Source organism: Notechis scutatus, chromosome Z, assembly GCF_049901735.1.
Source record: "Notechis scutatus isolate UNSWTSFEM ecotype Mainland chromosome Z, rNotScu1.2, whole genome shotgun sequence".
NCBI lineage: Eukaryota > Metazoa > Chordata > Lepidosauria > Squamata > Elapidae > Notechis > Notechis scutatus.
This window is the reverse complement of record NC_142025.1, coordinates 86,802,785-86,828,171: the sequence shown is the minus strand read 5'-3', so window position 1 is coordinate 86,828,171 and position 25,387 is coordinate 86,802,785. Positions and strand designations below refer to the sequence as shown.

General features: G+C 36.9%; 1 protein-coding gene across 5 annotated transcripts in view; it reads left to right on the top strand.

Moving 5' to 3' along the window:
• LOC113424417 (rho GTPase-activating protein 27) overlaps positions 1–25,387 on the top strand; it is an 88,949-nt gene that overhangs the window by 52,600 nt on the left and 10,962 nt on the right. Inside the window, exons 3-16 of one of the 5 annotated variants that reach the window (XM_087945708.1) lie at positions 10,279–10,704; positions 11,017–11,199; positions 11,854–11,967; positions 13,254–13,321; positions 14,368–14,455; positions 15,646–15,750; positions 16,200–16,298; positions 17,407–17,512; positions 19,448–19,564; positions 19,827–19,925; positions 20,200–20,277; positions 21,057–21,191; positions 23,032–23,137; positions 23,661–24,540. In XM_087945708.1, the coding sequence (XP_087801834.1) occupies positions 10,279–10,704; positions 11,017–11,199; positions 11,854–11,967; positions 13,254–13,321; positions 14,368–14,455; positions 15,646–15,750; positions 16,200–16,298; positions 17,407–17,512; positions 19,448–19,564; positions 19,827–19,925; positions 20,200–20,277; positions 21,057–21,191; positions 23,032–23,137; positions 23,661–23,838 (1,902 nt within the window). In that variant the 3' untranslated portion in view covers positions 23,839–24,540. Of the gene's footprint in view, positions 1–10,278; positions 10,705–11,016; positions 11,200–11,853; positions 11,968–13,253; positions 13,322–14,367; positions 14,456–15,645; positions 15,751–16,199; positions 16,299–17,406; positions 17,513–19,447; positions 19,565–19,826; positions 19,926–20,199; positions 20,278–21,056; positions 21,192–23,031; positions 23,138–23,660; positions 24,541–25,387 lie in introns of those variants that run through there. The other 4 variants (XM_026686093.2, XM_087945705.1, XM_087945707.1 and 1 more) reach the window with 4 other exon arrangements.

The following is a 25,387-nucleotide window of genomic DNA, read 5'->3' as shown; positions in this document are numbered from 1 at the left end:
CAGTGTGTGGCAAACAATGTTACTATGAATATTTTGCGAATGCAAAATTTTGTCAGGTAAACAAGCTGATTTTTGCAAACCCTTTCAAAATATTACCTTGTAATAACCATGTTTTCTCAGAAAGAGAGGGAAAATGTAATGTTTATATCACATGAAACCATAATTTGTTTACTGAACAAGCTATGATTTGCTAAGGCAACAAACTAAACCATAAGACTATATTCACAAGTTACAGTACTGTGGCTCCATTTGCACAATAAGCGACAATAAGCCATAAGCAAACAAACCACTATCTACCATAACAAATTGTATGGACATTACAGGTTGTCCTCAACTTACAACAGTTTGTTTAGTGATAACAGCACTGGAAAAAGTGACATGATTGTTTTGCATACTCACAACCATTACAGTCTCCTCAGGGCCACGTGATCAGAATTTGGACATGCTGATTTTTGCAAACCCTTTCAAAATATTACCTTAAGTAATAACCATGTTTTCTCAGAAAGAGAGGGAAAATGTAATGTTTATACCACATGAAACCATAATTTGTTTACTGAACAAGCTATGATTTGCTAAGGCAACAAACTAAACCAGAAGACTATATTCACAAGTTACAGTACTGTGGCTCCATTTGCACAATAAGCGATAATAAGCCATAAGCAAACAAACCACTATCTACCATAACAAATTGTATGGACATTACAGGTTGTCCTCAGCTTACCACAGTTTGTTTAGTGACAACAGCACTGGAAAAAGTGACATGATTGTTTTGCATACTCACAACCATTACAGTCTCCTCAAGGCCAAGTGATCAGAATTTGGACATGCTGATTTTTGCAAACCCTTTCAAAATATTACCTTAAGTAATAACCATGTTTTCTCAGAAAGAGAGGGAAAATGTAATGTTTATACCACATGAAACCATAATTTGTTTACTGAACAAGCTAGAAGGTCACAAAAGGTGGTCACATGATCCTGGGACACTGCAACCATCATAAATATTGGTTTTTGGTTTATATTTATGATGGTTATTGGCAATTGGTTTATATTTATGATGGTTGCAGTGTCCCAGGATCATGTAACCATCTTTTGTCACCTTCTGGCAAGCAAAGTCAGTGGGGAAGCCAGGTTCATTTAACAACTGTAGCAAGAAAGTAAAATGGAGCAAAACCCACTTCACAACTATTTCGCCCAGCAGCATAAATTTTGGGCTCAATTATGTTTGTAAGTCCAGAACTACCCTTATCAGATCTGGCCTATCAAAATTCATATGGCCATCAGATGGTAGCAAAGTTAGGTTTTTTTTTTCCCCTGTACAATACAATATTATATCTCCTTTCCCCCTTTTCTGGTCATTTGGCATTTCTGAAGCCCAGATTCAATAGCCCCAAATTTAAAAAAAACTAGATATTTTTTGTAAACACATTTTCTTCTAAGTATACTTTTAGCTAGTCTTTAATTTGTAATATAATTGAACATTTCTGGGAATCCTGCCTGCCTGGAAAACAGTTGCCAGTTTTAAGTTTGACATACCTAGTCTCCTAATCCTAGATTTTCTAGATTGGTGGCATATAAGGGCATTGTGCTAGAGCCTCACATTCTTCTCTCCAAAGCCAACTATATCCTCTTTTCTCTTAGTAGTCTCCTAGCTACAATTTACAGATATGATTCATTAGCAAAAGAACCCGGAGCATGAGGTGCTGAAAGGGTTAAGCTAAGGAAGCCTCACTGAGTTTCTTCCCTTATGCAAATGATTTGCTTCACCTGTCCCAGGAGGTGGAGGATAAGAAAGCTCAAGGGCAGGGTGGAGCTAGGGGGGAAAAGCCAACTGAGATAGTCGGGAGCGAGCAGCCGCCTCTGGTGACTTATCTTTACGTCTTAGGTAAGTAAAAGTCTGAATGTTGAATACTTGCTGAATATTTTGAATAAGAGGCTGAACAGGGAGGGTGTGAACCAGGGTTACTTTCCTCTGGCTGAAAGGGAATCTGGGGGTAGAGGCTACACTGCACCTAATGCTCTGTGTAACATAGCATTCCTTGTAAAGATGTTCCAGGATTTTTTAGTTTTCTCACATAATACTTAAAAGAGCTTAATTATACGCAGTCTCAGTTTTGGCAAGTATGGTAAATCCTTTACAAACTTTTGGTTGTTCAGTAGTTTGTGTCAGAGCAGGTAAGATAGTAACCTGATAGTATCAAATAGTGTAGTTGGCCACGTCTGACAATCTTGCTAGCAAGAACTTTATTTACGCTGGAGTAGAATGATAAAAGTGTGAAACTTTCCACTTTGCAGTTTTTATCTGAACTGTATTCAGGGGAGAGTCTGATCAAAGCCTTTTTACATGTTTACCTAGGAATAATTCTAAGTAATTCCTTGATGTTTTCCTCTTGGCGCATCTGCATTTAATTGCTGCATAGTATGCTAAGCCAGAAATGTTAAATATTTATTAATTAAGCAAATATAATAGTCTAGTTTGAATAAAACACTACATACACAGTACACCAGGGGTCTTCAAACTTGACAGCTTTAAGACTTGTGGATTTCAACTCTGAATTCTTCCTCCAGTCAGGTTAAGCTCAGGAATTCTGGGAGTTGAAGTCCACAAGTCTTAAACTTACCAAGTTTGCAATACACCCTAATGCTTAAAGGAGGCAACTAAGCCAAGTGTTTGCCTCTCAAACATTTGTTAAACTTTTGGTTATTTTATTCTGCTTTTGATATCAATTTCACCAGAAGAACCTGATGCAAATTGTAAAGCAAGGCGGTGAGAATGTTATAGTTTGGGTTTGCTGCATCAGGGCAGGTCCCTACCATAGAAAGCACTGTGAATTCTTCATAGTACCCCAGGGCGCTTGAGGATAATGCAAGATCCTTATATCAGGGTTAGAAGGTTGAAACTCAACATGGACCTTGCAATGTGACAATGTTTCTAAGCATTACAGTAAATCCATCAAAAATGGCTGAAAAGCAAGAAATGGAGAGTCTAGGAAGGCCAAGTTAAAGTCTATATCCAGGATTTGGCTATATATAAAACCCATGCTCAATATTTTTGCCTCTTATTTTTTCCCCACAGCAACAGCCCTGTGACTGGCCTAATCACCTCACCCCCACTCTCCAGCTTTCATGCCTAAAGGAGGCCTAAGCACTCTGTCTCTAGATTTCTAGGCCAACACCATCAGCATTTTAAATGAAGAATTGCAGTCTTTGAATCCCCCCCCCCCAAATATGTCTTCCTATATTATAGCCAAACAATTATTTTTTTCCTTATTTATCCAGTTTATATTGTTCCAGAAGTCTTTGTCTTAGGTTTTCTCAAGCAAACTTTAGATTTCTTTCTGGATGACAAAGATTTCTCCCTGGCATATCTCTCATAGGGATTTAATTTATGCAGCTCTCTATTGGTAGAATTATTCACCTTCGGAGCAATAGTGTTGAGATTTACCCATGTATATTATGAAATTTTGGGGACCTTGGAATCTTCTTTCAGCTTTTTGCATTCTACTCTTCGGCTGAATTTGTTGAGATGGCCTGTCCTGAGTACGTTGGCATTTGTAGGAAATTTCCTCCTTCTGTGGAATGATTGGTGTCTAGTTGTTTGGTAATCTTTTTTAATTCCTACCTAGGTTCATAGGCATTTATATCCTTCTTTCTGAAAACCCCAAAGAGCACTCAAACAGCAACTGCACTCAAACTAAATACCTGGGATTTAAATAAGACAAGTTCCTCCCAGATCCTTTCTAACAGTGTTCTAATTATTTTCCCCCAATCTGGTGCATCTGATTCTAATTTTAGGTATCTGTAATGATAAACATATTTAATGTATCTTTTCCACATGCAAATTTTATTTTTATTTAAATTATACAATTAACACACGTAAATGTTGCATGATATGTGTAATACCAGTATGCCCCTTAATCAGTATTGTTAAATGAAGATCAAATATCTATATGTTAAAGTATATTGGAAAAGTTTTTAAAACAGTGGGGATGTACTCACTGTTTCATTTAACTTTATGTGAAGTAGATTCTCATTTGCCTTATCCAGCCAGAGTTGAGCTTCTAGGAAGATGCCCTTGTTTCATGATTTCATTTCTTGACTTGCATACTACACCCATGATTTTGAACATTGCTGCAGTTTCTACACCCATATCATTGTTGATATCAGGTCAACAATAACACACTTTGGGGGAAGACCTAATATTTAAGCAATTCTTCAAAGAACAAAAATGTATTAATGTAGGCATCTCTGTTGCACTTCTTTTTCTTTCCCCATTCATTCCTTCAATGCCAATCTTAGGAGAAATCTAACAGTAAAATAGCAAAGTCACATTTGATATTTGATTATCGCCTCACAATTTTCTTTTTTAATAGCATCCATGTCTTAAAGCAATGAGCCCAGTTTGCATGTTGGAAGAACTGGACTTGTATAATCATAACTCAAAAGTACATTTAGCCAACATTTCTCTTCCCATCAACTCTTAAAGCTGATAAGCCATTTCTAGACCAGAGGTGTTTTTCAGCAGGTCTGGATAACTGGTAGCAGAAATTTTGAGTAGTTTGGAGAACTGACAAATACCACCTCTGACTGGAGGTTTTACAGTATTCTTCCCCTGCCACGCCCACCAAGCCACACCCACAGAACCGGTGGTAAAAAAAAATTGAATCCCAGCACTGTTCTGGACTTATCAATACTTAAGAACTATACTAGTCATAATTGTCTTTTGGTCCTATGGCTTGCCCCTCTTTTAATCCTGCAAAATAATTTTTCCTTCTGGCTTTTGGAAGTAAAAAATAATCTCAATGATCTCAAAGCCTAATATAGTATGCATTGTCTGGTTCACTGAATAATTGTAACCTACCTTCATTCAATTAAAATTTAGGAAGGTGCTCCCTCATTTAAAAAGTGTTGAATTTTTGGTGTTCTGGCACAGAGGTAAGTTTTTCTTTTATTCCTATTAGCATAGAGAAAGAGGAAGGGATTTTAGTGAGCTACCACAAAATGCTAGAAAAGAACATTAGATATAACTCATTACCACAGTAACCATTTTATCCCACAAACCCCAACAGGAAGCATGTGAAAGGCAAAGGGTTGAGTTCTTGTTTTGCACTTTATGTTGTGTTGCTTTCTGTCTCTTGATTGGCCTGTGGTTGAGAAAGCATTTTTTTTCCACTCTGCCATTTTCCTTCCGTTAAGGCACTGCTTCTAAACTTTAGACGGATCTTCTTGGGTTGTATTAGAAATGGGTGACTGGATTCCAAATTCACTTTCCTGGCGTACATCATCCCGGACATCAGACTCACCTGAGGTATGGCAATGAGAAGTGTAGGAGATTGCCTATTAAGTCAAAAGACTGCTAAGCTTTGCATGAAAACTATTGAAAGTACTGGACTAGAAATGAGTGGATAAATTCACGCCAAATCTTAATGAAGAAATATCATGCTGCTTTCAAAATGCAGGAATGTAGAAAAAACTTGCAAGATTGGATCTTGGTTTAATTCTCTAGGAAAGTTCTTTGATCCTGTACTAATGTATCTAATCAATTTCTGTCTATCACTGGATCTTCATGATCTACACACTGAATTTCTGCTTAACTGAGATAGTTGTAAGAAAATCAGTGTTCTATAAAAAAAGGGGGGAGGAATCTGAACTACAACTAAATATACCACATAGTAGTAACAATGATGAATTTACATGCTGCCTTTTAATATTTTGGTTCCCTATTTTCATTGAGTGTTAAAAAGGTATTCAGTGTTAAAAAGGTATTTTGCTGCTTAAGATCAGTCTAATAAATGGCTATCACTACATCTTGGAGGCAGCAAAGTCCTTATATTAATTATGCACTGTGTAAATAAACATTTTCTTTGATATCCTGAAGTCTTTGGAAATACAGTAGCTCATAAGAGCTGCGAATAGATGAGCAACATACAACATGAGCTGTAAGGATAATCTTGGAAGATAGGAGGAAGAGACACAGCCTAGATTTTTGCCTGAAAAATAGAGGAATGGGGGTGGAGCAAGCTTCTCAGAGGAGACTCCTAAGGAGACACCCAAAGTTTACAAAAATACTTTCAGGTTTGCAAGATTCAAGTTACCGTAAGCTTATAATCAAGATAGCTTTAGTGCTCATACTTTTGGCAGTTTCTTGTCTTTGCTAAATCCATAATGTGTTCAGATAGGAATGACTGTTCTCAACTCTGTCTTTCTAAAATGTACAAATTACAATGTACTGTGATTTGTTCTTATTGCCAGAGCCTACTTGAAACCAACAAACCAAAATAGAAATTGCTGGAACAGGATAGGCAATCTGTGATGTCCTTCAGAAGTTTTGAACTGAGTCTGTGATTATTAGTTAGAGTGTAGATAGATCAAAGATTATTAGTTTAAAACATGTAGAAAGTGGCAGTTTATGTGCTCCCTTACTTGATCCTTCCGTTATTGAAGAATATTGGCAAAAATGAGAAATTGGCATGCAAAAGGTAAAGGAGAAGGAATAGTTTAAGAGGCTGATTATCTTTACAGGAAGTAAGAGAAGAAGCAGATTAGTTATTTTGGGCTGTCAATCTATGCAAATGAAGAAAAATGAACTCCAGGGGACACTGTTGAACAGATATACATAACAATCTCTAGTCTGCCTCTCCTGTGTAAAATGTGGAGTCTTCATGCCTTTCTGTCTGTAAATGTTTCTCTCCCCCCACCCCCACCCCCACCCCGAACCCATCTTTTGATGGTAATTCTAAGGGAGAGAAATATTGGCTGTGAGCATGTACACAAAGAAAAGGAGAAAAAAGAATGAGATTAGAATGTAGGAATTCCTCCTTTCACCACTTGATCAGATCTCTAAAGGTTTGCAAAAACACATGTACTCCTCAGTAGATCGCAGCTGATCTAGACTGGGTTTAAGCAGGAGAAGTTCTAAATATTGCCTCACCCACTCTGTGGCTGAAAACACATAACCCATGTTATTATTTTATTTATTTTATTATTAACAGTTGGGTTGCCAAGTGCCCAAAATTCTTTGACCATACTCTTTTTCTGCCCTAACTTTCTCGTCCAGACCTGAAAGAAAAACTATCCTCTGAAATTGGAGAAAAAAGCAACAGGCAGCATGTAGCAAATAACATTTGGGGAAAAGATGCTACTGAATATTTTATGCTAAGAGGATGGTTGACCTTCCACAGCATGTTGCACTACAACCTATGCCATTTTAGTCTACCATATTGTGTAAATCCAGCCTATTTTTGAATGAATTGAATGAATGCAGTTTTCTTGACAAGATTTCAGAACTACAGGTGAAAATCAAAAAATCAGAATATCATGCAAAAGTTCATTTATTTCAGTAATGCACACTGCCAAAAGCACCAAAACCTGGTTCAATGACCGTGGGATGACTGTGGTTGATTGGCCAGCAAACTCACCTGACCTGAACCCCATAGACAATCTATGGGGCATTGCCAAGAGAAAGATGAGAGACATGAGAGCGAATAATGCAGAAGAGCTGAAGGCCACTATTGAAGCATCCTGCTCTTCCATAACACCTAAGCAGTGCCACAGGCTAATAGCTTCCATGCCACGCCGCATTGAGGCAGTAATTGCTGCAAAAGGGGCCCAAACCAAGTACAGAGTACATCTGCATGCTTATACTTTTCAGAGGTCTGATATTGTTCTATGTACAATCCTTGTTTTATTGATTGCATGTAATATTCTAATTTTCTGAGATTGTGGATTTGGGGTTTTCATGAGCTGTAAGCCATAATCATCACAATTATGACCCATCACAGCTTGAACTATCTTGCTTTGCATGTAATGAGTCTATCTCATATATTACTTTCACTTTTTAAGTTGCATTACTGAAATAAATGAACTTTTGCACGATATTCTAATTTTTTGAGTTTCACCTGTAGTTATTTCCTTTCTAGACCTGAGAGAAAGTGGCCCAAGGTCACTCAGTTAGCTTTGTGCCTCAAATAGGAATAAAACTCAAGGCCTCTAAATTTCTAGCCTGATGCCTTAACCACTGCACTAACATGGCTTTTCATGCAGTACAGAGTCAGGGATAAATGTAAATGTCTGCACATATCAAACAAATGCAACAGTCACATGATTTGTAGTATATCCTCTTCTGTCCACATCCACCTCTGGAATGAGATCCTCTGGCAGATTTTCATAGAAGTAGTAGGTACTATATCTGGGGAAATGTTTCTATGTTCCCTTCCTTGTAACTGATGAAGGTTTGATGGAGTTGATCATTCTGCTTCACTGTGATAGGTTTTCCTTTGGCAGGCAACCCTATATAGTTAGCACTGAATTGTTGAACAACTTGGATATGTTTTTATCTTATGTCCTCAGTACTTACATGCCAAAGAATAAATCAGCAACTTCCCCATTCAAAAATAGTCCAGAGTCTGTTGGCTTACTTATTGCTGTTGAAAGTAATTTGTGTGTCCACTCTGTGTGCCAATATATAGCAGAATGGTGTTATTTCTCTGTCCAATGTCCATATCAAACATTTCTAAGCCTTAATTCTCTAATATACATGACTTTGTGGCTATCTTTGTTAATCTTGATTCACCACTTTCTTTCTTTTGAAAATCTGTCCCCTTTAGTATCTTTATTTCTATAGATTCCTTCTACTCTGTATGCTCTAAATTGCCAGGTTATAATTTCCCTCATTCTCTTCCATTAATACAAATTAATACACACTGAGTAAAGATGGCTAGGAAAAGAGTCCACCAAATCAAGAATATATTAGGCTGAGGAAGACTATTCAAGATTGTAAGCAGGAGCTGATCTATACCATAGCCCTCAACTATTTTAGTCACATTAGAAGTTTGTAGTCATCAGATTAATTCTTAATTAATTCCAGGGGCTTGAATCTGGCCATTTTTAATTTTTATTGGTCTTCATTCTAATCTAGATCAAAAGTTAAACCGTGATTTCAGTTAAACCTCATCTGGGCAGTGTGGTTTATTTTTCTTGTCATAGTCTAAGTGGTAGAAAAATATTGAAAGGAAAAGGTTGGAAAAAAAGACTTCTTCGTGTAGCCAGTTAAGTGCTTTCTCATTTCTGACCAGGAAAATAATCTAAATTTCTATTTTTTTTCTTCTGTATCTCTCTTACATAATGGGTTGTCAATTATGGGAACAAAAATTCAGCATATCTAAGAATTGAATTTGGCAAGGTTGCCATAACACTGCAGTTGATTTAGAAATATATACTTAGTAGATACATATGCTAAGTAGAGCAATACAAATTCCAATTTTAGCATCACAATTGAGTTAAGATCATTTGAAAGGGAGAACTGAAGATCAGAGTTAAAAAGCAGAAACCAGAGAAAATATTTTTGTCCAACTTTTATTTTGGATTTCAATCTTTTTCTTTGCTATAGATCTACAATATACCTAATGTATAACTAATATTTACTGGAGTTTATCAGTAGGTCAGTTTGACTATTTAATAGAGTTGAAGACAGCAGGTGAGAAAACATTGCATCTTTGGCAAAATAATATACATGTTAATTGCTAAGTTCCACACACCTAGGTACTGGTACCTAAAAGACACAAGTACAAAGGTGAGAATAGGGGAATTAGATGGAATAAACTCCAATGTTAATGTTAACTATCAAATTTAAAAATCATCCAAGCCGAGGACAATTGTCATGGTGAAACTAAGGGAAGCTGGAAGGTATAAGCTGTTCTGTAAATATTACTCTATTTTTGAAATGTTAGAAGGGTACTAATAAAAATGTAATGAGTCATCAAAAGGAACAGTGACAGATTTGAGGGGTACATTGCTGGTTTGATTTACTTTTGAGTGAAACAGAAAAAAACATTGGAGTGGATAAGTTTAATGAATTGTTTGCTTATTAATATAAAAAGTTCAGGCCATTGCAAGCAAGCAGCATTGCATCTCAAAATAATTGTAGTCATGGTATTTCTGCCAAGATTGTTTTCCACACTTAATACACAAAGAGTTTTTAAGATTTCTTTATACTATACAAATGTCTTTTGGAGCAGAAATACTGAGTACAGAATAATTAAATTATTGTATCTACTCTTAACTTGTATGTTATCTTATTTCTTTTGCTGTTTATTATATTGTTTTTTTGTTTTTTAAATGAACTTTATTAGACTATTTTTAATTATGTATTACTTAGATGTTTTATGTATTCCTTAGTAACTAGCCAGGAATTATAGACGTTTAAGCCGTTCAGAGAGCTGGGTAAGGGATAGGTGTCATACAATGAGGTGGTTGGATTACTTTTCTTTATTGTTTTCATAGTTGCTTGAAGATGTGGCTACAGATCCAGTATATGTGAACTTACAAGAACTACAGTTGGAGCACAGTACTACCACTGCCAGAGATTCCCAGTCCCCATTTCAGTTGTGCCTCAGCAACTCTTTGAACAACTGGGAAATTCACACCGACACCAAAAGTGGTCATTTCTTCTATTATAATTCTGTGACTGGTCAGACAACTTGGGAGTCTCCCTTTGGGGCTCCCTTTGGGGATAGTGTGAGTCTTTCCCACTCTCACTGTCCCAGCCCTGTCTCATCTGCTGAATGGAACCAATATGTAGATAAGGCCAGTGGGCAAATATTTTTCTATAATGCAGCAACAGGTGAGACTTCGTGGGAGGCACCCCAAGAAACTTTCAATCCCCCAGAGATGCGGCCTGCATTTACTAGAAGATCTTCAGATCGGAGGGTAGGTGAATGGGAGAAGTCTATTAAAAACATCAAATACAAAGAAAAATGATAAAATAATAAAGTAAAATAAAATATGTTGTGGAGATCAGTCCCACAACTCATAATTATAACTGAGAAAATATCTGGAGAAAAAGCAGATGTTCAGGACCTTTTTAGAGGCCAGCAGGACTGGACTCAACTGGATGTTGGGGTGGTTCTTCCATAATTCTCAAGCCTTGGGGGGAAAACCCTCTAAGCCAGAATCCTTTCAACTGTGTGGGGAGGAAAAAAGGTTGTTTGTGTATTGACCTCTTTTCTAATATTTTTTCAGCCACCAACTCCAGAAACTGACTACCCAAAATTTTCTTCTTATGAACATGAAGTCTCTCCAAAGGAAGGTTATTCTCCAGATGGATCCTACAAGCAATTTGACTATGCTGGTATTCCTTCATCAGACCAGGGTTGTGCTTCCCCTGGCACTTCAGAAACATCAATGTTTGAGGTCCCAGACATGGTAAGAATATCTTGGAAAGACTGGGAGGGAGTGGGGGCACAGAGAGAGATCCAAGGAAGAATTTCCAGACCATGAAACTATTAGCAATGGATTGGCCTACTTCCTGGTATTCTGCATGTTCCATCACTAGAGGTTTTCAAACAAAAGTTAGGAAGCCAATTGGGCAGATCTGAGGATTCCTGCCCTGGGAAAGTTGTTGGATTAGAAGACCTCCAACATAGTTTCAATCCTATGATTCTGCGAATACAAGATTAATTTTACAATGAGGCAGAGACATTCTAATGGTAGAATCAGAGCTGTTTAAATTAAAACAATAATGTAATCGCATAGAACAAGGAATTTACTTTATAATGTATACTGAGCCATGATAAGTTATTCAGAAACCCATGGTTAAGCAAACCACCATTTGCCTCTATGATCCCAGTCACTGAATGAGATAGACACAGTAAAAATGCCAATCTGTAAAACAAATTCTAAAGTTTAATCAATTGGCATACAAATTCATCTGCTGAAAGTAAGAGGAGATAAAATGGGTTATCTACTGATAGGTGTAAATACAAATTTGAGTGTAACAATACAGTAGATCATGATCCTGGTGAACTGTGGTATGAGTGCCTGTATGTTGTTTACTGCTGCTAAAATTATTATACTTAGGTGACCACTTCTGGCAAGCGCCCGAGCACCAGTAGTGGATCTAGTCGTGGCAGCAGTTCTTTTGCAAGTTGGTTCCCCAGCCAGTCAGTTCACCCTGGGTCAAAAGATAAGCAGGTATGAAAGAAAAGGTCTCTCCTTGCTAATAGCAGATATGGTGGGGTTTTGATAGATAAATGGAGAAGCCAAGGGTCCCCAAACTTGGGGCTGGCTGAGGAATTCTGGGAGTTGAAGTCCGCAAGTCTTAAAGTCAGGGGTGGGATTCAAAAATTTTAACATGTTCTGTAAGCATGGCTTAGGTGGTGGGTGTGGCTTGGTGGCCATGTGACTGGGTGGCCATGGCTTGGTGGTCATGTTATTGGCTGTGTGTGGCAAACTCAATATCACTCACATCGAGACACACATCTCCTTGCCTGGCCTCTCATGACTGTGGGGATGCTGCAACAGTCGTAAATGTGAAAAATGGTCATAAGTCACTTTTTTCAGTGCCATTGTAACTTTAAATGGTCACTACACACGAGCAAAGTACCAGCAAAAGAAGAGAGAAAAACTCCAGAGAAGTTCCAGAGACAGGAAATGTAGCCCTGCCAAGAATGTAATAAGGGTTAACGGAGAGGCAGTTTCTGTAAGCAACACCAGAATGTTTCCTTCCTGCCTTCCTTACAGGATTAGGCCAGTAATTTCTTCTAACAGCAGGTTCTCCGAACTGCTTAGAATGTTAACAACCGATTATAGCAAATAGGTGTAAACCTGTAGAATCCCACCCCTGCTTAAAGTTGCCAAGTATGGAGACATCTGGCCTAATCCTTTGCATACTTTGAACCAGGAGAACCTTTTGGAAAGATGAAATGATGGGAATAGGATGGCCAAAATAGCTGCCACTTTCAAACAGCCACTTAGTGCCTACAATTACCATTTCCATGTTGTCCATTTCCTGATCTTATTTCCTTAAATTATAACAGAGTCCAAGCCCCACCACAGTAGAAGAAACTCAAGAATTATTTTCTCTCTAAGGAAGGTGAAAAGGGGCTATTTTAATGAGTTTGAAAATGCAAATATAAAATGTCTACCAATAGGCTCCCAATTTTTAGCATCTTTCCTGTACTCTGGATTAAATTAGACAATATCTGAAGTATTGTATTGTCTTAATTCCTAGATTTATTTCTTAAACTTACAGTGGCCTAAGCCAAATCAAGATAAGCACGCTTGGGAAGTGAGAAGTGCTTAGCCCTTCTCCCAGTAACTTTGGATTTGTTTAAAAGCAATCCTCAATGGCTCAAGATTGTTGCTAGTCAGCTACTGATCCTGTCTAATAGCAGAGCCACCCTTTACTCTGATGATGGGGTTTTCCCCAGCAACTAGGACAAAATTAAATTGCCATTTCTTTTTCTCCACCTTGCCAGCTGAAATCTCTTGAGAAAGCTGGGATGCTATATCGGACAAGAACTGCTGATAAAGGGAAACGGCTGAGGTAAGAGGGGCCTATTGTGTGTGTTTTATGGATTTACTTCAGCCTTTCTGATGTAGGGAGATCAGTTGAGGTTGCCTTCTAAGGTTCTGCTTCCTCCTTGTTCAGTCATTCAAGGCATAAGATATAATCTCTTTCTCTAGTCAATAGCAGCCTAGTTATTAGATAATTCTTAGGTGTTTTAATTCCTTGCCTCTAGATTGGCATAAATCTTTAGCCATTAGTATGAGGAAGAGTTGGAAATAAAACCATGTTCCTGAGTCATTACAAGGAAAGTAGTGGTAGCCATTGAGTTTCGCCCTACTCCACCCAAAGAAATCTTAAACATATAAGTGTTACCATTGAATTGAAAAGCAAGACTCTAACTAAAAATGTGTAGTGGACATCATAGTTCTGTAAGACTTTTGAAAAATGCTGGTTCAGGCAAGGTAGAGCATAATTCCAGAGACTTAAACATATTTTGGGGAGGGAATGCATCACTAATAAATTCACTAACAAATCATTACTGATTAAGCAAAAGCAAGCAAGGTTGAATTTAAATAAAGCAAATAATCAGTACAATTAAAAGCAGCTTTAAGCCAGGTCAGAGGGGAAGGTGTTTGTCAATTGCCAGTTGCCTTCTTTGGCACATTTTCAAGAACTAAATGAGTCTACATTCCCCTGAATAAAATCACTCATTGCAGCATAGTTAGCCACTTCTCAGCTTTTCCTCCCACGCCTTTTTTATTTACTTGTGAGCAATTTGGAACTGAATTATTGACCTTCTGATTGTGTCTCCCTCTCATTCTTCAGCTATATATTGTCTGTCTATCTGTCTTGCATACTATTTTGAGCCTGTTTTCTCATGACGACTGATCATTCATAGAGACATACTCCTTTTGTATGTTGATTATTAAGAGTAATGTGTGTTGAAAAATGATGAGAGAAAAAGGGAATATTGCTGTCTATGTTTGTATAGTTATACTATTTTTTTTCCAAAACCTTACTTTCAGTTTATGTCTATCCAGTTAATTCTATGAATGATGTGTTCTTTCTTTATCTTCTTTTAGGAAGAACTGGGCCTGTGTATGGACAGTCTTGGAAGGTGGTGCCTTAATATTTTTCAAGGACTCCAAGCATTCATCTTCCAGTAGTACAGTAAGTCTTCAGCCTTAGATTCCTACTTTGAGATAACCAGTTGATATTACAGTAGAATAGAGAGTAGATGAAGAAATTCAAATTTATAAATACAGTTAATTTAAAAATAATCTTCCTTTATATGAAGCTGCCTGATTCTTGAGGTATCTTCAGGAGTCTTTTCTTCTCATCTCACAGTTGCATTTGGTTAGTAAAAATCAATTTCCAAACTTTGAAATATGTGTTTCTCTATGAATGAATAAAAATTCTGTTTGGCTCATATAATTTTTATAAATTATTTTTAAATATATATGTCCAGTCAAAAAGAAACATCTGTAACTATGTTAATAATATGACACAACATTAAAAGTAAAGCAAAACTAGTATGAGGAAGACTTAGACAATTACACCGTATATAAAATAACAAAAAAAATACCAAACTGCTTTGAAGTTCTCTTTTTGCCTCTTTATTAGATAAAACTTAATTAAATGATAATAAATGTCATATGAGTCATCCTTATGTGGAATTTTAACAGAAACTTTTCCTTCATTTTGCCTCACACCTTTATTTTACACATTTGATTCATAGTTTCTTCTCTTTTTTTGGAAGCCCTGCAAGTTGTTACTACAGTATGCCCAACTGTATTTGCTAACATTTATTTGATCTTTTAAATGATGACCCTTTTTGTCTTTAAGTCTATTTTTTTGCTTCCTTAAGCTTTTTGTTGGAACAATAGGATAAATGTTTTTCATAAACTATGCCAAAAAGGTTACTGTCCCATACCTCCTCTCTGATAAAATTAATAGATTATTTAGGATGCAATTTTGCCATATTATTCCCAACTATCTTGCCATTGATAATGTTAGCTGTGCAATGAAGTACTATTTTAATGTTTCTGGAGGACACAATGATGAAGATAGTTGCCTTTGTGGATTTTCATCTCTAACAGCTAAACCTTACTTTAAATTAGAAACTTTTCTGTTTTCATTTATATTCACACCAATTGATTAGAAATATGTATGCATAACTAAAATCTTACTCACACGGCATAGTTTGGCCCAAAATCTAGATATCTGTGGAAGCAAGATACATTAGTCATAATAGAATAATTTGTATGCTGGATAGATATAATGTAATAAAGGAAGATGGGGAGTCGGGAGTCCAATCTGAACATTTGTGTTACTTCTACTTTTTTTCTTTGCACATTTAGAAGTATCCCTCTGTGCTAAGCAACCCAGAGTTTAACGTGAATCTTCATGGTGCATCTCTTTCCTGGGCCCACAAAGACAGGTCAAGTAGGAAAAATGTTTTGGAGGTAAGAAAAAATGGCCATCATTGTCAAGTATGCCAGAGTTTAGAGAGAAGGAAAAATGTCCCTATTCCCTGGACCATCTCTGCTGCATAAGGCAAAATTAAAAGGCATTTATCTTATTGATGCAGTCAATACATTTTAGGAAATGTATCTTACGCTATTTGAAGAAAAATGATAAGAGATAATAGGCAACCAACCGATGAACCTGTAGTTATGATGGGGGAGGGCAGTCTCCAAAGCATCCAATTCTTTTTTGTTAACGAATCAGTTTAGTTATTTCTTGATATGGATTACTATTATGGAAATGCAATATGCTTTATCCTAAGTCACTCATAAAATAAGTCTAAAAACCAATGAAGACTTGCAAGTGCAATTTGGTAAATTAGAACAATTTCCAATGTTTGTGGAGAACAACTTTTAGATATCACATACAAATGCTTGTTCTGTTGTAGCTGAAGACACAGGATGGCTCAGAGTATTTGATCCAACATGATTTGGACTCCATTGCCAGCATGTGGCACAGTGCAATTAGTCATAGAATTGGCAGACTGGTATGTCTCTTGTTACTGCATCTATTCTATCCCAAATGAAGCCCAAAACTTTTTCATATACTGTATGTCTCTTGTTACTGCATCTATTCTATCCCAAATGAAGCCCAAAACTTTTTCATATACTGTATAGCCAGGGTGGGAGTCATCAGGATGGTATGTACAATCGACTTTCACTTAAACTCTCAAAGCAGAGAGATATAGCTCTTGTGTTATGGTTCCATATCTAGCCTTTTCAGAGGTTACTAAAGTACAGCAATTCTCATCATTGGCTGTGCTAGCTGGCATTGCTGGGAGTTGAACCTGGAGGGGTACATATGTTTTATTCTTAACATACACCATGGTAAAGTTAAAATCTCTGGGTTATTTTTTATGTTGTGGTTCCTGAATGTAGGTAAATTTCATGCAGATCAGGGGCATTTAAGAGCATCAGAAGAAAGGTTTTTTTTTTTTTAAAAAAAAGTTCCCTTATGCAAAAGCAATACAAGTATTTTCTTTCTGCTAGAAAAGCCTCTTTCTCTCTTTTTTTACAGTGAACAGTTTTAAACACTCTGGTGGGGAAATGTAGCAATTCCTGAGCTTTAAGTCTTGCAAATGTCATTTTGTTTTAAAAACTTTCTTTTTGTGAGCTCAGATAAAAGGAGAAGGGATGGTAACTGATAAAAAAAAGTTTCTCTTTCTCTTCAGCAATGAGCAAGCTGGTATATGACATAAATGTATGCAAAACTTGTCACTGAACTTAACATGCACTCAAACCTCCTTTGTGGTTTTTGCACACAAAGTGATGCTTTTTTTCTGCCATTGCTCTGCCTCTTTAATTGGATTTCATAGGAGCATCCAGATGACTCTCATTTTCATTTGTAAACCTTCCATGTTTTTAAAAAGTATAGTTTTCCATGCATGACCCTTTATTTCCTTTCCTATCCACTTTTCTTTATATATTGATCTTTGAATATTTATTATTACTACCATTGTTGCCTGCCCCCCAAAAAAAAAGGAAGGAAAGATAGAATATTTACCAATTGCTAGTGGGACTGACAATGTTAGGATTTCATAGTTCTAGCTTTTTTGGCAGGTATGACAATAATTGTTCTGTATTTCTTTTGTTCAGTCTATAGATTTCCCTTTGGAAGTGGTTGATGATAATTTAGCAGCTGTAAAATCCAAGGAACAAACCGGAGGGAGCAAAGAGAAAGAAAGTGAAAAAAAGCATCCAGGTCTGTGTCTGTTCATTGGCAATTGTATGTGATTTGAGTTGACAACAGTGATACAATACGTGATGAAAACTAAAATGGAAACATCACATATGTTTGCAGATTAACTAATTCATCAATACCATAGACATACTTATCCACAGATACATGATAGTTTTTCAGGATTAGGATTTGTTAATCCCTCTTTTACCTAAAATACTTAAAGAGGATTTAGTAACCAGGAATCTTTTTTTAGGACTTCAAGTTACCATAAAATTAAAGATTGCTACTGAATTAGAATCTGTTTAATATATTTTTTTCAACAGTGGACCTTTGTTTTTGTTCTGATAAACAATGTTCAAGTTTCGCCAATGAAAACCTGCAATGCAGGCTGTTTCTTTGTTTTGTCTTGTTTTCAAGGGATTCGGTGGAGAAATGGCAAAATGCATGCTGGCCGTTCATTTTTTTTTCTCTTAACTAGGTAAAATTGACAAAGATTTCAACTAAATTTCTATTTCAAGTCCAAGTGACAGGAAGAACTGTTGTAAAAAATTCTTCAATCTACTGAAGACATGCCAACAAAAACAAAAGCAGTTGGCATTTGCTTTCATGAATGGGAAGGGAAAAGAAATAGGAGACAGATCACCTGACTATTAGTGTGACCAAGGGGGAAAATGTGACTGAAATCCAGAAAGGAATTTTGTAAGCCAGTTTAATTTCCAGCTAGTTTATATACAGATCAGCAGCTGAAGGCTGCAGTGTGGAAAAGGCTAAGAAGGAGGCTAAAACTGTAGTATGCTAAGCCACGCATATTGAAAAAGTGTGTGTTTCTTTACAAGTTGTGAAAGAGGTTTGAATATGAATTAACAAGAAGCAATCCTAGAACATAAAGATTAAAACAAACACATAATAGACCAAACTCTGTTATATATCTAAGCCACTTTCCTCTAAATGGGTGGGATGTACAGAATGTCTAACTCTATACCCCGGAAGGGCCCAAGGTTAGGGCAGAGTGCCTTACCAGACTGCAGGAATTATCTTCTGGATAGTCTGGATCCGGCAAGTTTTGATTGGTCTGCTTGCTCAGGAAAGGAAGGATTTTTACATAGAAGATCCCCATATTGATAAAGCTCCTGACGTTTAGGAGAAAGAGTAGCATATATGTAACATAAATATGACTAATGGCATTTGTAGTATGGTAGCAATTACAATATTTTTAAAAGTAATGGTTTTGCCATGCATGACAGTACAAACTTTTTATTTCCTTTCCTATCCTCTTTCCTTCATATGTTGATCTTTGAATATTTGTAAAGGTGAATTCTCCTTCAAGCTGAGCTTCATTTCTACTGATTTCATGAATGTACTTCATGCATTTCGTAATATTCTTGGCAGCAGCACAGAATAGGAACCAGTAGAAAGGGATTTATGAATTGTTTTATTTATTTATGTATGTATGTATTTATTTATTTGTCAAGCGATTATTAGATAACAGGTATAAGTATAAACATGGTTATGAATACATGAAATGGGTACGAATAAGAAAAAGAAACAAACAATAGGACAGGGATGGTAGGCATGTTAGTGCGCTTATGCACGCCCACTGCGGACCTCTTAGGAAAGAGATGAGGTCAATAGTAGACAGTCTAAGGTTAAAGTTTTAGGGATTTGGGGTAGAAACCACAGAGTCAGGTAGAGTATTTCAGACATTGACTGAATTGCTGAATTGATTTTATTCCTTCAGCTGAAAGACTGCACACCCTCCAAAAGACTTATTTTCAATACAAGTGAACATACTATGTAAAAAGCCTCTAAAAATAACCTTGATGGAGAAACTTATATTTTTCTCTTTTTGCTGCTTCCCCCACCCCCTGCGAGAGGTTCAGTAAAAGTTTCAGCACACTTTTAAAACAATGCCCCACTCCCTATTTGACTATTCTAATGCCAGTTGTCCCTTTGCAGCTTTCTGGCACTCTCATGGTTCCGATAGTGATTCCAGCAAAATCCGCTATATGCTCAGGAAATTTCTGCTGAAGCGTCCACCTCTACAGTACCTGAGAGATCGAGGCTACATTAAAGGTAAATTCCCTGGAGAGAAGGAATGCTGCTTAAAAAATGACCTTGGAGTGCCACTCAGGCCCACAGTTGGCTATCATTTGTTGTTAATTTGTAGCCATTTAAAATACTTTTAACATTTAAGTTATAAGGGGCTCAACCACCGCTTGCCAAGTTAATACTGCCCTCTAAATGAAAGCATATTCATTTAGAAAATAATCTGATCCATCTTTCTTGCCTGAGTTGATGTGGGTTTTTTTATGTTGTTGTTTTTGTTTAAATTCAGATCAGGTATTTGGATGTTCTCTTCAAGTTCTTTGTGATCGTGAAAAAAGTACAGTGCCTTACTTCGTCAGGCAGTGCATCGCCACTGTGGAGAAAAGAGGTATGCAATACTCTACATTTCATCTAAACTGAAAATCTGATCCCAGACAGCCTACATCTTCGATTCTGTGATGTGCATCCATCACACAACAACCAGAATTTCCATAACATTTACATTTTGAGTCCTTCGTTCTGGTTTTGTGGCTCATTAAAAGCGCTTGTTGTTTTTTGTACTGAAGCAAAATAAATGCAAAGTGTGAGAAAAGGCCCTTACTTTGCACCTATTTTTCTCTTGTGGAGATACAGATAATAGTTGCCATTTCTCTGTCTCTCAGGCTTGGATATTGATGGACTTTATCGGATAAGTGGTAACCTGGCTACAATACAAAATTTGCGCTACAGAGTTGACCACGGTAAGCTACTGTGACTTGCAAATGGGATAGTTAAGTGAGGCATAATGTCCATTGCCTGTAGAAGATCTCAGGTTGTTCATTTCTGTGAAGATGAATATAGAGATGTATATAGGAGGCTTCCTGAAACCTGGACAGTGTCCAGGGATGTTGGTATCAACATCTTTGTCTGAATGCCTAATAGAAGGATATTATGCATGATATTCTAGCATGAAAGAAATGTTTCCCAATCCCATCCTATTGCCCAGAACCCACATGGACATACTAGGATACATGGAGCAGCCCTCAAGGGGTCAGATCCTTGGAGCCACTTTCTCATGTCATGGCATACACTAGATAAAGCAAGGTGAGGAATATCTAGCTCAGTGTTTTTGAAACACAGCAATTTTTAAGATGTGTATACTTCAGCTGTCAGAATTCTATAACCACCATACTGGGAGTTGAAGTCCACACAGTTGAAGTCGTAAGGATGCCAAGGTTGAATAACTTTGGTCTAAACAAAACTTTCTAACACTAAAATAGCTAATCCAAGTTACTTTCCAATGGAACTAAATTTGAGCTTCCTTCTGAAAGTTAAGTGCATTTTGAGAGAGTTGCCTTTTCTTCTTCAGCATGGTTCTGGAGCAAATATTACTAAATTATTCTCTGGTCCAAGGATTGTGAATAAATGTTGGTCTATAAATCAGTTATGGCTGTATTGCTATCATTATCTTCAGTGCTAAGGGACATGGGATGAGACTGGGCATGTATATATTGTATTTTAATTTTCATTAATTTTGCAGATGAGTATCTGGATCTTGATAGTGGCCAGTGGGATGATGTTCATGTCATCACTGGGGCACTCAAACTCTTCTTCCGCGAACTACCCGAACCGCTTTTCCCCTTCAGATTTTTCAACCGATTAATTGCTGCTGCTGGTAAGACAATCTTTTACTCTTAGGAAGGATAAAAGGATTATTTAGTGGCTAACTTTGAATATATGTATCAAAGCCAAAGTTTTTTTTTGACTGTAAAATATATCTTCCATAGCTAAGGTGCAGTCAGAATGTTTTTTATTGAACACCTTAGATCCACAAATCATAATAGGGCAAATTTAAGGAGCGGGGGTGGGTAGGTGGGGGAGCACTTTGAGTTAGTTTTGACTCCTGATGACTGCCTGGACTAATACATTTTCATGGCAACAATTTCAAAAGCAAATTGCTACTTCTTTCTTCCTATTGACTACCTCTAAATTATCAGCTGGCTTCATGCCTAAGCTGAACTAATACTTCCAAAATTAGAATTTTGAGTTCAGAAAGGCGATTTGAATATTCTGCATATAAAACTCCATTTCTCCAGGTTATCTACATCTCAGTTGTTTCTCTTGTTGAAACAAATGGGAATTAGAAATTGTGTCAATTTAGCACATCACCTAGATTGATAGTAGAAGATACAGGTCCATTCTGTCCTATTGCTTGTTGATCATTTAAAGCAGATTTAGCGAATCTTGTAGCAGCTGAAGATCATATTTACTGTTTTTAAACTGTGAAAATTTAAAAGGTAGTTGGTAGACAGAGTGTAACATTAAACCTGGACATGGCCAGGTCAAAAGAAAAAAAAAACCTAAAAATAAATGGAGTAATTTTCTGTGGATTATAATATTTAAATCTAATTTATTTTTTTAAAGTTTAAATCCAGTCTAAATTTATAGTGTATAGAGCCAGTTTTGTCTAGTGGTTACACCACCAGATAGAAAGTATGAGACAATGAGTTCAAGTCGTGCCTTAGCCATCCTCAGCCCAGCCCACCCTAACAGGGTTGTTGTTGTGGGGAAAATAGGAGGAGGAAGATGTGTTAGATATGTTCGCTGCCTTGAGTTATTTGTAAAAATGATAAAGGCAGGGTACAAATAAATAAATGATAAATAATTTAAATATCTGCCTTCAAATAACAGTGTTACAAATCAAAAGTGCTTCTTAATCAGCAAATTGCAATGAGGAGATGGTTAATAAGGTCACATTAGAGCTCTATTTAGGAAAAGTAACACAGGTTGCCTTCTCGTGCCTTGTAACAGTATCAATTTAGGTAACAATAACCACAAATATCAAGATCTGATGGTCCGAGTGGTTATTGTCATGTTGGATGCCATGCCAAAAAATCTTGGACAGTGCATTAAAAATCTGCACATTGACAAAATTTCCATCTAACAGTTAGAAAAGATCATTCTGCTGGGATTCACATAAATATTATCCTAATACAATTTCCTAGGTTCTTAGGAAAAACTCAATGCATTTGAAGGCCAACACAGCTGAAAGACTGACAGTTGTGATTTCACATAATATTTTTACTGAACTAAGAAAGTTGTGAGAAAAAAAATACAGAATTAAAAACATCGACACAAGCAAAAGCAAAAAAGGGAATAGAATAGGCACTTCATAAAATACACATAGAGACGCATATGCATATTTTAAGATATACTCTTTGGAATCTAAGGAGTCATGCCATCTAGCAAACTAGGCTTGGCATAGCCTTTCTTTGTAAAATCAAATTAGGAGAATGTGACTTCTGGTCTAGTATGCGCCTTTCCTTTCCCCTTGCTCTTGACTGCTGGAAAGAACAGGGTGGCAAGAAAGTAAATAATGGTATGATGTCCTGTATTTCCATTGCAGTGAAAAATAACAGTGAAAAAAACTAGACAATCTACTGTTATTTCTTAGAACTAGTTATATAAAGAACAGAATGAGTGAAATCTCCTTTTTTGGGGGGGGGGGACTACAGAAGTTATAGACCCCGCAAAGCGAAGGCATCATTTACGAGAGGTTGTGCATTCTCTACCTCCTGCTAATTTCAATACCTCAAGAGTTCTCTTCCAGCATCTTTCCAGGTGAGCAGCATCATTTTCCAGATTTTTGTCAGTTTGGGCTGTTAAAATACTAATTTTACAATAAAAGCAGTCCTGTGACCATAGATCCTTTGTAAATGTACTGCTTCAACCACAGTCTCCTCCAAGCTAGAGTCAACCCTTATGACAGTTTTCTTTGCCTTTTGGTCTTCCTATCTTTAACTTCCCACTTGAAAGCAGACCCCCACCCCACTCATTTCCTTATCCCATCAGGCCTGTCTGCTTGCCTGATTGCACCACTGTAGAAATTTAGTTGATGACACTTTCAGTTGCTATGCTGCTTGAAAGAAACAATATTTAATGAAACTTAAACAGCCAGATAGGCACAAAAGGGCAAGTAGTTAGCAATCATCTTTATAGAAGACTACTAGTACTTCATAAAAGTATTGTAAGTGATAAACTTAAACCCAAACAAAAGAAATTGGAATTTAAGTCCACTTACTTCTGGTGGCATAGCAGAATTGTTCTTATGGCTTCAAGGTGTTCTTCCTTTTTTCCCCCCCAGGGTTGTAGAGTTCCGGGAGAAGAACCGCATGTCCCAGCAGAGTGTTGCAATTGTTTTTGGGCCAACTTTATTGAGGCCACAGGATGAAGAAGAAAATATAGCGATGTACATGTTTTTCCAGAATCAGGTTATGGAGCAGATCCTTAGTCAGACCAGTTACATATTCCCAGAAAGCTAGACATAGAGCTGTATAATGGAGTGACTGCAATGTGAGAACCACTCCTGCTGCTGTAAGGAAAGAGGGGTCACTGGCTAGAGCCACAGATAAGGAAATGAAGCTGGGAGAGAAACATTTGGCAAGCAAGCAAATCTTCTCTGCTGGATTCAAAAAGTTTGTTTTTGTAGGTTGGAAACATGGGTGAGTAAACCCTGTTGGACAAGTAATGGGCTAATTTCCTGGCATGGCATTCTGCATCAGTAATTTTCAACACTTTCGTTGACTATGACTTGGTGTGGGTAACGTGTGGGGAAAATGGGAGGTTTTGTGAGTGAATCTAAAGATTTATTTTTCAACTGAAGTAATTATTTTTCAAGCAATACTACTTGCTGTGAAGGAGTTGAAGGAAACAGTATACCAATTAATATATTTTGAATTTTCAGGAGGATTTTCTTTAATGAAGCATTGTTGAAAATGTGAGATGGGCTTGAAGAAAGTCAGACTTTCATTTGGGCTAACATTGATTACTCTGACCACACTTTATTGACTGCATGGCATAAAATGTCACAGTACTAATATATGATCACAGTATTGGCATTGTAATACAGAATACAGATTTGTTATATTAATTTCTGTGTATCCGTTGCTTGTTCCAATATATGTGTAAATTATCTGAGGTAAGATAACTTGCACTTTGAGATCAATAAAGTGGAATTCAACTTACCTGTGTATCTGATCCTTGAGTAAACCAAGTTCAATATAATTACATATATGTTTACAGTAAAAGAGGGCATCCCATGAACTGTAGAACCCGACTGTTATATAACAACAATGGTTGGCAAAATGGCCAAAAGTTATAACTCTTCAGAAGATTGAGAGGTTGAGTTGTAGCATCTGACCTCCCAAGTACTGCATACTCTATGGTTGGAAGCTGCTCAGAGAGCTTGTTACACCTACAGTTCCGTCCTAATGGCCTCTCCCACAGGGGATGCTTTGGGAATTTTAGCTGGATCTTTTTTTCTCTACCACCTCCAAGCTGGCCCATTTTCAGACATTTTTAATATTATCTTTTATATTATTATCTTATATCCTATTCTATTCAATTTTCAGAGTTATTTTGTTGAAAGGCAAAGACAGTAGGGTATAGTCCACATTGACTGATGGCACCACCACCTGCTGATGTGAAAATTTGTTCTTTTAGAATTATTTGGATGGGTTTAGCATTTTTCCCCATTAAACTAGATCTACTCAGCCTTAGCCTAATGCCAGCCTGGGACAGAAAGAATTCCAGCCTTCTCCTTTATATGTTTTCTTTCAATATTCCATTAAGCAGAAAAGAAAATCAGAATAGTGAATGTATGCAGAAAGTTATTCTGCTGACAGTGGATGGCAAACACATCCTTGAAAATCCATAAACTATTTTGGAAATATTTTTCTCTCTCTTTTGTTTAAATGCAATAGTTTCGTGTGTTTTTTTTTTTTTTTTTTTTGTTTGTTTTCTGTCTTGATGAAGAGAGAAGGCACTGCATCCAGGATTTTTAGTGGGTAATGAACTTAGAAGACCTAGCAT